Source organism: Elephas maximus, chromosome X (assembly GCF_024166365.1).
Source record: "Elephas maximus indicus isolate mEleMax1 chromosome X, mEleMax1 primary haplotype, whole genome shotgun sequence".
In the NCBI taxonomy this organism is placed as follows: domain Eukaryota; kingdom Metazoa; phylum Chordata; class Mammalia; order Proboscidea; family Elephantidae; genus Elephas; species Elephas maximus.
This window is the reverse complement of record NC_064846.1, coordinates 123446434-123462984: the sequence shown is the minus strand read 5'-3', so window position 1 is coordinate 123462984 and position 16551 is coordinate 123446434. Positions and strand designations below refer to the sequence as shown.

At 42.5% G+C, this 16551-nt stretch overlaps 1 protein-coding gene across 1 annotated transcript; it reads left to right on the top strand.

Moving 5' to 3' along the window:
* Positions 1–2358: 2358 nt before the first annotated feature.
* Positions 2359–4847, top strand: LOC126068604 (sperm acrosome-associated protein 5-like). The gene is made up of 4 exons (XM_049871326.1): positions 2359–2503; positions 2917–3075; positions 4558–4636; positions 4748–4847. Exons 1-4 carry the CDS (start codon positions 2359–2361, stop codon positions 4845–4847), a joined length of 483 nt encoding a protein of 160 aa, XP_049727283.1.
* The last annotated feature ends 11704 nt before the right edge of the window (positions 4848–16551 follow it).

Here is a 16551-nt window from a genome sequence, read left to right as displayed (position 1 = left end):
TGTGGTACAAAGGGAGAATGAGTGGAGGTCACATGGTCCAGGGTGAGTAAAGTGGAAAAACATGGGACTCAATGTGAGAGAAAAGGTGTATTTGAGGCAAAATGTGACTGAACAGGTGTAAAAATGGTGTGGGGGCAGTGTCTGACCTCCTGTACCTTCACAAGGAGGAGGGAGACTCAAGATCAACAGCTGATTCCTATGAGGTGATGGTCAGACATGCCTCCTCTTTCTGCCATCTTTACCAATTTTGACACCAACCATGCCTCCCACAGCACTCTCTACTTCTCTGCTAGGTTCAATAATTCATTGCAATGGCCACACAGAACTCACAGACAATACTAATGGTTATCGGGTTTATTGGGGAAGTAACAGATTACATTTCAGGTTCAGGAATGCTCAGGATACAGTCCTTCCATCAGGACAGGCTCTTTTCAGCCATGCCCACGGGCACACCTCTCTCTGGCTCTTCTGCCTCTGCCCTGCTTAGGCAACTGTTACAAAGCTCTTTTAGCTCGGCTGGTAAGTGCCCAGAGGCACCCCACTCTGCCAGTAAGCCTCAGCCCAAGGTGCTCAGCTCCAGCTTTGTGAGTTGGCAAACCCTGGCCCCATCAAGTGCCCAGAGGCACCCTACTCTGGCCAGCAAGCCTTCTGCGCAGGTACTCAGCTTTCTCACTCTATGGGCTGGGAAGCCCAGAAGGCCATCTCCTGCTGGTCTTTCCTGCTGCCGTTACTCTGCCACCGCTTCTTGATGCCTTCAGTGTTACAGCTCTCTCTCTCTCTCTCTCAATATCTCCTGGTCCCAGGAGCTCCTCAGTGCAGGGATCCCAGGATCAAAGGATGTACTCTGCTCTTGGCTCTTCCTTGGTGGTAGTAAGATCATCTCCTCCCACCCCTGGGATGGCTCATTTTAAGCCTAGCATGATGGCAAAACTGACCAATCCCTTTGGTGGGCCACAATTACCTTATTTGCACAGTCCTGCCCAATCACTTGGGTGGGAGTTACAAGACCATGGCTAGAAGGCCATATTAACTAAGCCATGGCACTGCAATGGGGATGCTGTAGGGCAGAGTGGGAGTGACTAGACATGAATGTAGAGTGGAATGTGAGTGACATGAAGGTAATAGGGGTTACATTGGGAATGAATTTAAATGAATTAGGTAATGAGAGGCAGAGTAAGAGTAAATGGGGCCAATGAAGAGAAAATTCAGAAAGAATGGAGGTGGCCAAGGATACACTCTGAGTATATGTGGGTAAGTTGAGGTAGTGTTTGATTGGGAGTAATGTGGGGCAGCTTTATAGGAAATGGGGGTAACATAGGGGCAGAATGTGAGAGAATAGAGGTGAAGGAGGGGCAGTGATTAGGGAAAATGAGGCCGAGAGTCAATAAACAAAGCTAAATGATAGACCAAGGCAAAGTGAACAGGAGTCATTTGATGCAGTGTTAGGAACTATAAGTGAATGTAGGAAGTAAGAGTCTGAGTGAGAGTGAATGAAAGTAAATAAGGAATAGGATGTGAGAGAATTTTGGTAATGGTAAGTAGAGAGTAACAGTAATATGAGGTGTTGTGTAAGTGAATATAAGTGAATGAGAGGCAGAATAAATGAATGGAGGAAAAGAGGTAGAATGAAAATGGAGATGAAAAAGCAGTAGCGTATGAGTAAATATACGTAACGTGGAGCAGAGTGTGACCAAATGGGGATAACACAGGGCAGATTCCAGTAAATTAGGATGGAATGGGATACAATAAGAGAGATAAATGAGGTGTCAAGAATGAGTAAATGGGGGTAATGAGGGGCAGAGGACAAGAAGGTAGTGATCGTATTTTGCAGAACATAAGGAATTGGAGGAGGTAGTAGGTCCAGTGCGAGTGAACAGAGCTGACTACTCAGCAGAGTGGGAGGAATGCAGGCAATGAGGGGCAGACTAAGTGGAAATGGAGGTGACCAAGTGGTAGAGTATGACTAATGGGGATAGAGTGGGACAGTGTTCAGAAATGGAGGGGAATGCGGGCCAAGCGTGAGGCTCAATACCTGAGTCCTGTCTGCCATTTGCATGTTACCGGCCCCCATCTCCCTGAGTCTCTTTATGACATCTCTGGGATTCTCCCTGTCTTTGTCTCCTATCTCTGTATGTATCTCAGCATCTTTCTTTCTCCTTGTGTCTCTATTTCTTGGTCTCTGACAGAACTGTCACTGGAGAAGGTGGTGAGGTGCCCAGCTCTCCAGCTTCTGTGTTCCAGAATCCATCATTTAGATCTTCATTCATACAGCCCAGAGTTCCAGAATGCACCTAATTCTGAACACTGCAGGGTGAATCTGGAGCAAGGAGTCAGCTAGGAGGGCTTATGGGTGTCGCAATGGAGGCTTGGGGCACTGTAGTGGCAATCCTGGCCACACTGATGGTTGCCACTGTGGATGCCAAAATCTATGGACGCTGTGAGCTGGCAATGAAGCTGGACAAGGCGGGCCTCAATGGCTTCAAGGGCTACACCATTGGAGACTGTGAGACTCCAGCTGCCCCGGGTCCTGTACCCCCCCAGGCCAACTACTACACTCAGACCCAGGCCCCCTTTGTCATTTGTCACCTCCCCAGGGTAGGGTATGACCCCCTTGGTCACCTCCTGACCAACTGTGATGAGTGGTTTAACCAAGTTTAATGTCATCACCATCATTGCCTTCACAACCATCACCTCCGTCTCCACCATTAACACCACAAATTTATCATTATTATCACCATTTATGCCATCACCACTGATATCTCACCAGAGTCACCAATGTTAATACCATCACCAGGCCAAGGTCATCACCCCCAAAACTGAGATGCCAACCGTCCCTATCCTCACCCCCTCATCCTAGCCTCCCCTATTCCCAGGTCCCATGCCTACCTGCTACCTCCCCTCCTTCCCCGGCCTCAGGGATGTGCATGGCACACTATGAGAGTGGCTTTGACACCTCCTTCGTGGACCACAATCCCGACGGTAGCAGTGAATATGGCATTTTCCAGCTGAACTCTGCTTGGTGGTGTGACAATGGCATTACACCTACCTGGAACCTCTGCCACATGGATTGCCGTGGTAAGGAACCACTTGGGATACCCTAAAGCCCTGCCTGGCCCCACTCTCTCACGCACAGAGGGCAAGGTTGTCTAGGTCATAATCTTCAGCAGCAAGCATGGTTAGAAAAATGATGGGGGAAAGGAGCAAAGTTGCATGGACTGTTAGAGACACCACCCTGTATCATTACCTGGACTGCACTGAGAGGTTGTCTAGGTCAGAAGAACTCAGAGCTCCAAAACCTCACCCAGAATGGAAACGTCCATTTTCTGGGACTCAGGAAACAGGAAACTTAGCTCCATGTGAAATGTAGAGATTATCCTGATTTAAGGTTGAGGTTGTTCAGGATAAGTCAAGACAATGGTTGAGGTTGTCCAGGCTCTGAGGGAAGAAGCAATTGTCTGACTGTAGGAACGGAAACAAGCTACCTCCAAGTAGAAAGGACAGAACTTGGTTCCAGAGAAGAGTATGGTGTTGTTGAGGACAAAATAATTGAATTTATTCAGGGTTGGCCAAAATAGTGGTTAAAGTTTTCCAAGGCAGGCCAAAATGAAAGCTGAGGTTATTTGATACCAGCCCAAATGGAGGTTGTCCTGCCAACATGGCAGTTTTCATCCAGGTCACCCAGGATTGGTCAATTCGAAGGTTGAGGTTTCCAGGACTGACCACCACAGAAGTTGAGGTTGTCTAGGACAGGCTAACACGGAAGTTAAGGTAGTCCAGGACTAGCTAAAATAGAGGTTGAGGTCCTGGATCAGTCAACATGGAGGTTGAAGTTATTTATAACCAGTCAAAATGGCAGTTGAGGTCATCCAGGACTGACCAACATGGCAACTGAGATGGCCCAGGACTGGTCAAGATGGTAGTTGAAGTTATTCATAACTAGTCAGAATGTCAGCTGAGGTCATCCTAGTCCAGCCAGTATGGCAGATAAGATCATCTAGAACCAAGCAACATAGTGGTTGAGGTTGAACAGGATTAGTCAACGTGGAGATTGAGGTCATTCATAACCAGTCAAAATGGGAGTTGAGGTTATCCAGGACCTGAGAGCATAGTGTTTGAAGTCCCTAGGGCTGACCAACATTGCTGTTGAGTAGTTTGCCAACCAGTCAATGTGATAGTTGTAGTGTTGGATCAGCCAGCATTATAACAGTTAAGATCTTTCATAACCAGACAAAATGACAGTTAAAGTCATCCAGAACTGACCAACATGGAGTTTGAGGTTATCCAGGACCAGCCAATATGGTATATTAGTTACTCGTAATGAGCCAACATAAGTCAAGGTCATCCAGGGTCAGTCAACATGTGTTAAGGTTGTATAGAATCAGCCAGTTGAGGTAATTCATAATCAGCTGACAAGTGAGTCAAGATCATCCAGAATCAGCCAATGCAGTGGTTGAGGTTATTTAGGCCCCAAGGAACCCAGAATCTCTGACTTCCCTCCACGCACTGTCATTGTGTCCCCAGTGCACCGGATCACCATGTCCCTCTCTTCCCCCCTAGACCTGCTCAACCGCCACCTTCTAGATGACATCCTGTGTGCCAAGCAGGTCGTGTCCTCAAAAAAGGGTATGACTGCCTGGTGAGTTCATGGGGTTGGCCTGAATCCTGGGCAGCCGGGATAATGCCACCATTGCCCCATCAGCCTATCCACTTCATCCTCCCTCCCTCCCTCCCTCCCTTCATTTCCCAGGGATTCTTGGACCAAGCACTGTTATGGCCACGATTTATCTGAATGGCTCAAGGGGTGTAATATGCGCGTGAAAATTGACTCAAAGAAAATGAATTCATGACTCAGATACCCAGAGACAGAGATTTTCTTTTCTTTTTCTTTCTTCTTTTTTTTTGGATTTAATAAAGGATGGTATCCATAAACAATGCAAGAGAACTTCTAATGCCTGACTTCCTTCAATTTTCCAACGCCTGGAGGTACCCCCATTCAATCATTTCCCTCTTATATTTAAATGCCTAAACAGGGGACACCAGATCACTCAGGAGGGCAGGTTAGTGTTCTCCTGTTTTCAAATCCCAGCCCTATCACTTATTAGCTGTGTTGCCTTGGGAAAGGCACTTAATTTTTCTGTGCCTCAGTTTCCTCATCTTAAAATGATGATAATGATAGTAACTATCTCATGTGGTTGTTGGATTAAATAAATTAATGTTTATAAAGCATATAAAGTACTTGGTACACAAGATAGGTCTGGAGATAGAGAGGCAGGGATGGTGGGACATGAAAACTGACTTCCCTTAAAAATAATCACTCAGTTGAGGTCACCACAGGGTCTCTAATCAAGGCAGATACAGTCTCTTGGGGGATGGGGATGGAATTGGTTTCAGCTTACATCGGAAGCTCAGTGAGAATTAGCAGTTTACCGTACTCACACTCTCCCACATCCTCCCACATATCACCATTCTAATTCTCAGTACCCTCCCATCTCCTCTTTCAAGATGAATTTCCTAAATTTCAAATGACATACTGGAAATTTAGGCCAGGAAATCAACGGATGCATACGATAATAATTCCTTTCTACAGAGTGCTTGGGTTTCAGTCTGTATCTTGAGTACAGAATTTAAGAATTTGAAATTGCCATTATTTCTCTTTGTGCTGGCCAACCCGCTGGAAGCCACACCCATTGTCCTTGAGTCCCCCCGTGTCTTTCATAGTCTTTATTTGGAAGTGGATACTCAATTACCAAAAGCCTTGCTTTCAATGTTCACTTCATCCAAGATAAGCGTAAAAAAAAAAACAAAACCCAGTGCCGTCAAGTCGATTCCAACTCATAGCAACCCTATCAGAGTAGAACTGCCCCATATGGTTTCCAAGGAGCGCCTGCCGGATTCGAACTCCCGACCCTTTGGTTAGCAGCCATAGCACTTAACTACTACACCACCAGAGTTTCCAAGAAGAGCATAGATGATCATTAAAACAGCTATTTGCCACTGCATGCCGAGGAATGCCCCAGCCCCCTCCTTAATGCCAACTGGATCTCTCCTGCCTTCAGCCCCACTTAGACTGGATAACCAAATCTCACATCTCCCTGAAGGGTGCTCTCTGAATGCAATAGAGTCATTCAACCAAAGCAGCAGAAACCGACTCTGGTGGATTTAAATTAAAAATGGACCTTCTAAAAGCCTATCAGGTAGCTTGTAGAATTTATTTCATGATCAAGCTCAGAATGGGGCCAAGGAACACACACAGAAACACAGCCAAAATCACCCCCACAGAATGGGCCGGGGTAGAAATTCTGGCAGTATTAGCTGTTGCTACTTCTGAAAACTGGATTTGATGCCCTAGTGTTGTTTTGTTGCTTTACATTGTTCTGAGTTTCCATTCTAATAATTTCTAACATTCACAGTATTTTTCATTGTTGTTCTTTTAGTGGTTATCTTTAAATCTATAACTTTATATCATTTGGTAAGACCACATTTCTTATTGTTTTTGTTCTTAGGTGCCTTCGAGTCAGTTCCAACTCATAGTGACCCTATGCACAACAGAACAAAACACTGCCCGGTCCTGCGCCATCCTTACAATCGTTGGTATGCTTGAGCCACTGCGTCAATCCACCTCGTTGAGGGTCTTTCTCTTTTCCACTGACCCTCTGCATTACCAGGCATGATGTCCTTCTCCTGTGACTGATCCTTCCTGACCACATGTCCAAAGTATGTAAGACTCAGTTTCACCATCCTTGCTTCTAAGGAACATTCTGGTTGTATTTCTTCCAAGACAAATTTGTTCATTCTTTTGGCAGTCCATGGTATAGTCAATATTCTTCGCCAACACCACAATTCAAAGGCGTCAATTCTTCAGTAGTCTTTGTTCATTGTCCAGCTTTCACATGCATACGATGTGATTGAAAATACCATGGCTTGGGTCAGGCGCACCTTAGTCTTCAAGGTGAGATCTTTGCTTTGCAACACTTTAAAGAGGTCCTTTGCAGCAGATTTGCCCAATGCAATGTATCTTTTGATTTCTTGACTGCTGCTTCCCTGGGTGTTGATTGTGGATCCAAGTAAAATGAAGTCGACAGCTTCAATCTTTTCGCCATTTATCATGGTGTGGCTTATTGGTCCAGTTGTGAGGATTTTCGTTTTCTTTATTTTAGGTGTAATCCATACCGAAAGCTGTGGTCTTTGATCTTCATCACTAAGTGCTTCAAGTCCTCTTCACTTTCAGCAAGCAAGGTTGTGTCATCTGCATAATGCAGGTTGTTAATGAGTCTTCCTCCAATCCTGACGCCCCGTTCTTCTTCATATAGTCCAGTTTCTTGGATTATTTGCTCAGCATACAGATTGAATAGGTATGGTGAAAGAATACAACCCTGACGCACACTTTTCCTGACTTTAAACCAATCAGTATCCCCTTGTTCTATCCGAACAACTGCCTCTTGATCTATGTTAAGGTTCCTCATGAGCACAATTAAGTGTTCTGGAATTCCCATTCTTCGCAACGTTATCCATAATTTGTTATGGTCCACACAGACAAATGCCTTTGCATAGTCAATAAAACACAGGTAAACATCCTTCTGGTATTCTCTGCTTTCAGCCAGGATCCATCTGACATAAGCAATGATATCCCTGGTTCCACGTCCTCTTCTGAAACCGGCCTGAATTTCTGGCAGTTATTTGTCGATATACTGCTCCAGCTGCTTTTGAATGATCTTCAGCAAAATTTTACTTGTGTGTGATATTAATGATATTGTTTGATAATTTCTGCATTCGGTTGGATCACCTTTCTTGAGAGTTGGCATAAATATGGACCTCTTCCAGTCAGTTGGCCAGGAAGCTGTCTTCCATATTTCTTGGCATAGACGAGTGAGCACTTCCAGTGCTGCATCCATTTGTTGAAACATCTCAATTGATATTCTGTCAATTCCTGGAGCCTTGTTTTTCGCCAATACCTTCAGTGCACCTTAGACTTCTTCCTTCAGTGCCATCAGTTCCTGATCATATGCCACCTTTTGAAATGGTTGAACGTCGACTGATTCTTTTTGGTATAATGACTCTGTGTACTCTTTCCATCTTCTTTTGATGCTTCCTGTGTCGTTTCATATTTTCCCCATAGAATCCTTCACTATTGCAACTCGAGGCTTGAATTTTTTCTTCAGTTCTTTCAGCTTGAGAAACGCCGAGCATGTTCTTCAGTTGTGGCTTTCTATCTCCAGCTCTTTGCACATGTCATTATAATACTTTACTTTGTCTTCTCGAGCCACCCTTTGAAATATTCAGTTCTGTACTTCATCATTTATTCCTTTTGCTTTACCTGCTTGACATTTGATAGCAAGTTTCGGAGTCTCTGAAATCCATCTTGGTCTTTTCTTTCTTTCCTGTATTTTGAATGACCTCTTGCTTTCTTCATGTATGATTTCCTTGATGTCATTCCACAACTCATCTGATCTTCGGTTATTAGTGCTCAAGGTGTCAAATCTATTCGAGATGGTCTTTAAATTCAGGGGGGATATACTCAAGGTCGTATTTTGGCTCTCGTGGACTTCCTCTGATTTTCTTCAGTTTCAGCTTGAACTTGCATATGAGCAATCGATGGTCTGTTCCACAGATGGCCCCTGGCCTTGTTCTGACTGATGATATTGAGCTTTTCCATCATCTCTTTCCACGGATGTAGTTGATTTGATTCCTGTGTGTTCCATTTGGCTAAGTCCATGTTGTAGATGCCGTTTATGTTGGTCAAAAAAGGTGTTTGCATTGAAGAAGTCGTTGGTCTTGCCAAATTCTGTCATTCGATCTCCGGCATTGTTTCTATCACCAAGGCCATATTTTCTAACTACTGATCCTTCTTCTTTGTTTCCAACTTTTGCATTCCAATCACCAGTAATTATCAATGCATCCTGCTTGCATGTTCAATCTGTTTCAGACTGCAGAAGCTGATAGACATCTTCAATTTCTTCATCTCTGGCCTTAGTGGTTGGTGCATAAATTTGAATAAGAGTTTTATTAAATGGTCTTCCTTGTAGGCGTATGGATATTATCCTATCACTGACAGCACTGTATGTACTTCAGGATAGATCTTGAAATGTTCTTTTTGACTATGAATGCGATGCCATTCCTCTTCAAGTTGTCATTCCTGGCATGGTAGACTATATGACTGTCCAATTCAAAATGTCCAATACCAGTCCATTTCGGCTCACTATTTTACTGCCTAGGAATGAATTCTATTTCATTTTTGACGATTTCCAATTTTTCTAGATTCATACTTCCAATTTTTCTAGATTCATACTTCGTATGTTCCAGGTTCCAATTGCTAATGGATGTTTGCAGTGGTTCTCATTTTGAGTTATGCTACATCAGCAAATGAAGTTCCCGAAAGCTTTACTCCATCCACCTCATTATGGTCGACCCTACTTTGAGGAGGCAGCTCTTCCCCAGTCATGTTTTGAGTAACTTCCAACCTGGGGGGCTCATCTTCTGGCACTATATCAAACAATGTTCCACTGCTATTCATAAGGTTTTCACTGGCTAATGCTTTTCAGAAGTAGACTGCCGGGTCCTTCTTCCTAGTCTGTCTTAGTCTGGAAGCTCAGCTGAAACCTGTTCTCCACGGGTGATCCTGCCGGTATCTGAATACCGGTGGCATAGCTTCCAGCATCACAGCAACATTCAAGCCCCCACAGTACAACAAACTGACAGACACGTGGGGGTACATTAGATGACATTTATTCCCCATTATAAGAGATAACAAAACAGCTTAATAATAGTGGATTTTATTTTTTTTTTCTATGAGAATTTGGTATTCAGTCTAAAAACTTATTTCCCTTATGTTGTTCCTATGGGACTATGTTTATTAAAATTAATTAAATTGGGTTTCCCTTGATATGTGTGCCCATATTTACAGTGAAGTTTGTCCTCCAACTGAAGGCTCACCTATATTCAAGCTTTCAAAAGATCTCATTCTTAACCTCGCCAACGTAAAATAGTCATGCAATATTAAAAAAAAAGTACAAAGGCCAGATTTTTTGCTTCAGGACCTTGACTTTCACTACTCTTTCTTCCTAGAATACTCTTCCCACCAGTATGACTGTCACCTCCTTTTTTCAGTTATCAGCTTAAATATCTCAGAGATGTCTGTCTTCCCTGATCACCCCAGTTAAAGCATGAGCTCCCATCCCACCTTTTCTTGTCTTACTCTGTGTGGTATTCTGGCTCCTAGAAGATACTGAAGTATTTCTGAATGAATCAATTAACGAAATTATTAAATTTTCAAAGTTTACATCATGAGTTTTCTACTGTACTATAAACACAGAGTTTTCCATGAAAGATTTTCTATTTTCAGTTCTTTCATAAGGCTTTTCTTCTCTCTGAGTTCTTTAGTCCGTAATGAGTTTTGACTTCTGAAACAGTTTTCTCATATTCAGGACAATCATAGGGTTTCTCTCCTATGTAAGTTCTTTGACGTATAGTGAGTTTTGACTTCTCTCTGAAGGATCTACTACACTTATTTTATAGGTTTTCTCTCCTGTATAAGTTCTTTGATGTATAATGAGATATGATTTCTGGGAGAAAACTTTCCACATACATTATACTCATAGGGCTGTGTGAATTCTCTGTTGAATAATGAGATATGACTTCTGGAAGAAAGCTTTATTACATTCATTGCATTCATAGGAATTCTCAAATCTTTCTCTTGTATGAGCCCTCTGATGTAACATGAGATATGAATTCCAGGAGAAGACTTTCCCACATACAGTTTTTTCTCCTGTGTAAATTCTCTGATGAGCACTAAGACTCAATTTAAGGGTGAAGGCTCTCCCAAAGTCTGAACACACATAGGATTTCTCTCCTGTATGAGTTCATCGATGTCTATCAAGTGCTGATTTCTCTCTCAAGGATTTGCCACATTCATTACATTCGAAGGGTTTCTCTCTGGTGTGCGTTCTCTGACGTACACTGAGGTGTGCTTTTTGGTTGAAGATTTTCCTGCATTCAGACATTCAAATGGTTTTTCTCCTGTGTGAGTTTTCTGATGTATTATAAGTTTTGTCTTTTCTCGGAAGGGTTTGCCACACTCATTGCATATATAAGGTTTCTCTCCTGTATGAGTTTGTTGATGTATACACAGCGATGATTTCTCTTTGAAGGATTTGCCACATTCATTACATTCAAAGTGTTTCTCTCCTATGTGCATTTTCTGATGCACACTGAGGTATGCCTTCTTGTTGAAGACTTTTCCACATTCTGCACATTCCTAAGGTTTCTTTCCTGTATGAGTTATTTGATGAACAACAAGGAGTGAATTCTTGCTCAGGGTTATTCTACACTCAGGAAATTCATAGGGTTTCTCTCCAGTTTGAGCTGTATCATGCTGAACAAATGATGGGTTATGATTAAGGCCTTTCTCATATTCATTATGGTCGTGGGGTTTCATTCTATTATTTTTCTCATGCCTGCTATGAATTAATAATTTACCACATTCATTACATTCATAACATTTCTGAGCTTCAACGCTTCTATTATGACTGAATAAGACTAAATTATCTTCAAAAGTTTTCCTATATGAGTCATATAGAGAGGGTGTTTGTACTGAAGAAACCACTCATGTGTTCTAAGGAGATGGGTTTATAAATCCATTACATTCATGACCTCTCTTTTTAGTGATAGTTTTCTCATTGCTGGATATAGTTTGCATCAGATGTCTATTTTGTTTTTTTCTGGCACATCTCCAAGTGGTCAGGCTTCTAGAAAGAATAATAAACCATATCATGTGAATACACCTTTGTCAGAAGCAGGCCTTTCATGGGATTGACTTTTATTTTATTTTAGGTCTAAATGCCAGTCAGAAAGAAATTTCCAAGTGTATGTCTTGCTTACACTCTGAGCTTGAGGAAAAAAAAAATTATCGAATACAAGTTGGAACAGGAAAGTAACAATAAATATAATTGACTTCGATTGTTTAAGAAAAAGATCTTAATATTTGGGAGAGAAGATGGAAATAGGTTTAGGGAACCATGAGTAGGAAAAAGGATGCTGGAAGGGTAGCAGATCCAGGACTGAGGGAAGAGAACTCAAATAGAATGGAAAGAGCCTTCCAGGAACGATGAAAACAACTAAAGTGACCAACAGAATAAGCAGAAAGATTATTCCAGGTTGTAGTCTAGTTCCTCACATCTCATTCCAGTATCACTATGAGACAATAACTCACAAAAATAACAGCGTGGAGTTCACACCAAAGGTCCATATCCTTAAGGAAGATATTTCTGAGCTTTCAAAGATGTCCAGCCCTCACTGATCCACTGGAGTCCTACTCATCATCTCCCACCCGTTTTCATCTTGCCCACTTACCTATATAACTCAAACTTGGGGTTTCTACCTCTATTTTCCCAAGTCCTTCTTTCTCCAAAGACACAATCATACCTGGTTTGGTAACAGGATACCCTGTAATGAAAAGTAATACAACACTTAGGCACATTTGTGTGGGCTTCAGGATCTCAAAATAATTAGGAAGGTACATTTTAATGTGGGTAAATTTCACATGGGAGACGAAAACACAGACACCTTGTTCAGCCTAAGTGATATTAAGAATCTTCAGTCCCTGGAATTTGAGGCCAAAGTGTTGAAGCACTCAGACATAGAAAGTTATTCTACTGGGTATACTGTGAATAACTTGGGGAAACCACCCTCACGTACAGAGATTAGATACCTATAGCTCTCTAGCATCGCATCTCTATACAGTGTCCCCTGAGTAGGGTCTGGTCAGTACCATTCCTCCTGGATGAAGTAACTGTAAAAATGGCATCTGACCTCCTCTAACTTTACAAGGAAGAAGGAGACTCAAGAGTAACAGCTCCTCCCATTTTAGATAGCCAATGTTTAAATTGCCTGCCCCATCAAACCAGTGGAAACCCTGGTGGCATAGTGGTTAAGACCTACGGCTGCTAACTAAAAGGTCGGCAGTTCGACTCCACCAGGCGTTCCTTGGAAACTCTATGTGGCAGTTAAACTCTGTTCTATGGGGTCGCTATGAGTTGAAATTGACTCGATGGCAACAGGTTTGGTTTTTTTTTTTTTTTAATCAAACCGGTACCCTGAGGAGACAAGCATCTTCCTTGGTCTTCCTTCTCCTTTGCTCCGGATAGGATGGGATCAATAGATGTATGTTAGATGGCTGCTTGTAAGCTTTTTTTTTTAATTACTTTTTTTTAGTGTACTTTACATGAAGGTTCACAGAGCAAATTAGTTTCTCATTAAATAATTAATACACATATTGTTTTGTGAAAAGACATGCAGACCTATCCAGAACTGCTGACAGAACAGAAGATTTGCATTTGAAGGAATGACCTATAGAAAAAAATGACTCTTTTGCTTTTTTAATTTAGAGCAGGCAAGCAGGTTGCCTTTGGGTGCATTGAGGCGGGAAATGTCAGTGCCCATCAGAACCCCCTTCTAGGACTGGAAGTCAAAGAAAGGCAGCTAGTAGACAGCTTGGTATGCCCATTTGTGGTGACAGCCTGGTCTACTCATGAGTGGAAGTAGGGGAAGTGCAGCAATGAAGAAAAACAGGCTGAGTTTGGACATGTTCCATTGGCATCTGTTGACCTAGCCCTCGGAGACTAGGGGTGACAGAGAGAGAAAAGGCTGGCTGGTCAGAAGTGCAGGGAGTTGTGTGGACTCCTAAGCTTACAGGCATGTGGTCCCAGTTGATCTAGCCCATTGGTCTAGAGATGAGAGAGAGAGAAGGGGCTGGCTCGTCTGAAGTGCCGGGAGGGGTAACCTACAGGGCTGTTACCCATTGTGACCTAGCTTGGATGGCTAGAGATAAGCCAACCAGAACCCAACCAAATGAAGATAAAGATGTTTGACACTGTGAGCCAGTATAGATGGCTGCAATTTGATGGCTTGCTCTGGACTGGACTTTGCTGATGGATGCAGGTGCTCAACATTCCAACTGGAGCAGAAGATTCTTCAAGACCAAGGAAGATGCTTGTCTCCTCAGAGTACCAGTTTGATAAAAGAAAAGAAAAAACCAAACCTGTTGCCGTCGAGTCAATTCCGACTCATAGCGACCCCATAGAACAGAGTACAACTGCCCCGTAGAGTTTCCAAGGAGCGCCTGGTGGAGTTGAACTGCCGAACTTTTAGTTAGCAGCCCCACCAGTAAGCCTTGGCCCAGAGGCCTCAGCTCTAGCTCTGTGAGTTGGCAAACCTAGCTCCACCAAGTGCCTGGAGGCTCCTGCCTGAAGGCACTCAGCTTTTTCACTCCACTGTGCTGTCTCCTGCCAGTGTCTCCTGCTGGTCTCTCCTGCCACTGTTTCTCTGCTGCTGCTCTTTGCTGTCTTCAGTGCTACGGCTCTCTCTCTCTCTCAATCTCCTGGTTCCAGGAGCTTCTCATTGCAGTGATCCTGGGTCCAAAGGACCGCTTCACTCTTGGCTCTTCTTCCTTGGTGGTAGTGAGATCCTCTCCTCTAGCCTCTAAAAAAAAAAAAAAAAATTTTTTTTCTAGGATGGCTCATTTTAAGCCTAATGGGATGACAAAACTGACCAATCCCCTCATTAGGGTTTCATAGACCTTGTTTGCATGGTTCCACCCAATCACTTGGGTGGGAGTTACAAGATCATGGCAAGAAGGCCACACAAAAGTGATCCATCGCACTGCAGTAACAAACCATCAAGTTGTTTAGAGCTTACCCAGGAAATGTCAATCAACTCAAGAAATCCCCTCCCAAGTTGGCCCCCCCAACCCCAGGGCAAAAGAGCCACATAAGAGAACCCATTGCACCACACTGCCACACTGTAACAGAAACTACACAGAAATCCTTCAATATGGGGCTGATTAAATAAATCATGGCACATGAATTTTTGTTGTTACGTTAGTTGCAATTGAGTTGATTCTGACTCATGGCAACCCAGTGTGTGCAGAGTAGAGCTGCTCCACAGGGTTTTTAAGGCTGTGACCTTTTGGAAGTAGATCACTAGGCCTGTCTTCCAAGGCACGTCTGGGTAGTTTCAAACCACCAACCATTCAGCTAATAGTTGAGCGCTTAACCATTTGTGCCACCCAGGTAACCCTGGCACATGTATACAATAGAAAAATATGCAGCTGTTAAAAATATCTCTATGTCCCGACATTGAAATATCTTCTATCAACAAGCACTCATTGAAGAAGAACTATCCCAGCCTTGCCAGTGACCAGCTGTGCAACCCCATGCCACTTGCTTATCCACTCTGGGACTCAATTTCCTTACCAGTAAAATGTTGATAATAATGGTATTTACTTCATAGAATTGTTGTGAGGATTAAAAGTGGTCACATATGTAAAGTTACAATGCCAGGCAAAGTATAAACACATTACAGTTTCCTATTACTGCCACTTCTGCTTTCATTATCATTACTACTACTACCATTATCCAAATTACTATGTAAACAGTGAGTTACAAAAGTTTGTATATTATGAGCAAATTCTAGCAAAAGGAAGACTTATGCTAACTATTTGTGTATGTATATATAAATATAAAGAAAGAGAGAAATGTTACTTTTAATAAAATTCATCATAAATTGATTATCTGAAATGAATAGTGCTATGAAATCATGGGATATTTTTCCTTTTTAGATCGTATATTTCTCTAAAATTTGAATTTTTGTTTCACTTCTGTATCATTTTTGTAGTGAGAAAAAATGACAAAATAATATAGACTTTTTTAAAAAGGGCAGAAGGGGAAGAACTGAAAATGATCAGGGCCATCATAAACTCTGAACCTGAAAAATAAAAGGGCAGAGGATGTTTGACAAAGAATATAAGCTGAACCCATGGGTTGCTCAGACTGTACTGAAATCCCAAATGAGGAAAAAAAAATTATTGAAAAATAATTTGAAGGGTGTGGGGTTTGCTGATTCTTCCTGCCAGTCAAGATTTTGTCCTTGTATTGAGCCAGAATATGAGAGCTGTTAGTGCAGACATGCTCTTGGCTTCCTGAAGAGGCACATCCCCTTAGTTATGCTCTAGCAGGATACTTTGGCTGATATGAAAAAATATTTTAAGCCACAAGAAGCACAATCCTATCCCTGTATTTATCACAAGACTGGATAAGAACATGGCTGACCCATCAGAGACAATGTCTTCAAACCTCAACATCAGGGAACCTTTGCTTCTGTGGAATTGGCTTACTTTCTCTGTATGGGTGAGATAAATCAACTGAGTGTGTTTCCTTCACTTTATGTTGTGGCTTCCAGAAAGCTCAGAAAAATAACTGCAGCTCAACATAATTATGTAGAAGCCTAAGGATCTACATATATACATTTCAACCTTGCCCTACTTCCCTAATCCTAACTTTTTATGTGTTTATACATTTTCATTTTATGGTATAAATATTAATGTAACCATAGAAGCTTCCTAGACACATTGAAACACCTTGAGGGACTGAGTTAGTGGGGCTGGGGGCTGGAGACCATGGTATCAGGGGACATCTAGGTCAATTGGCATAACATAGTTCATAAAGAAAACGTTCTACATTCTACTTTGGTGAGTATCGTCTGGGGTCTTAAAAGCTTGTG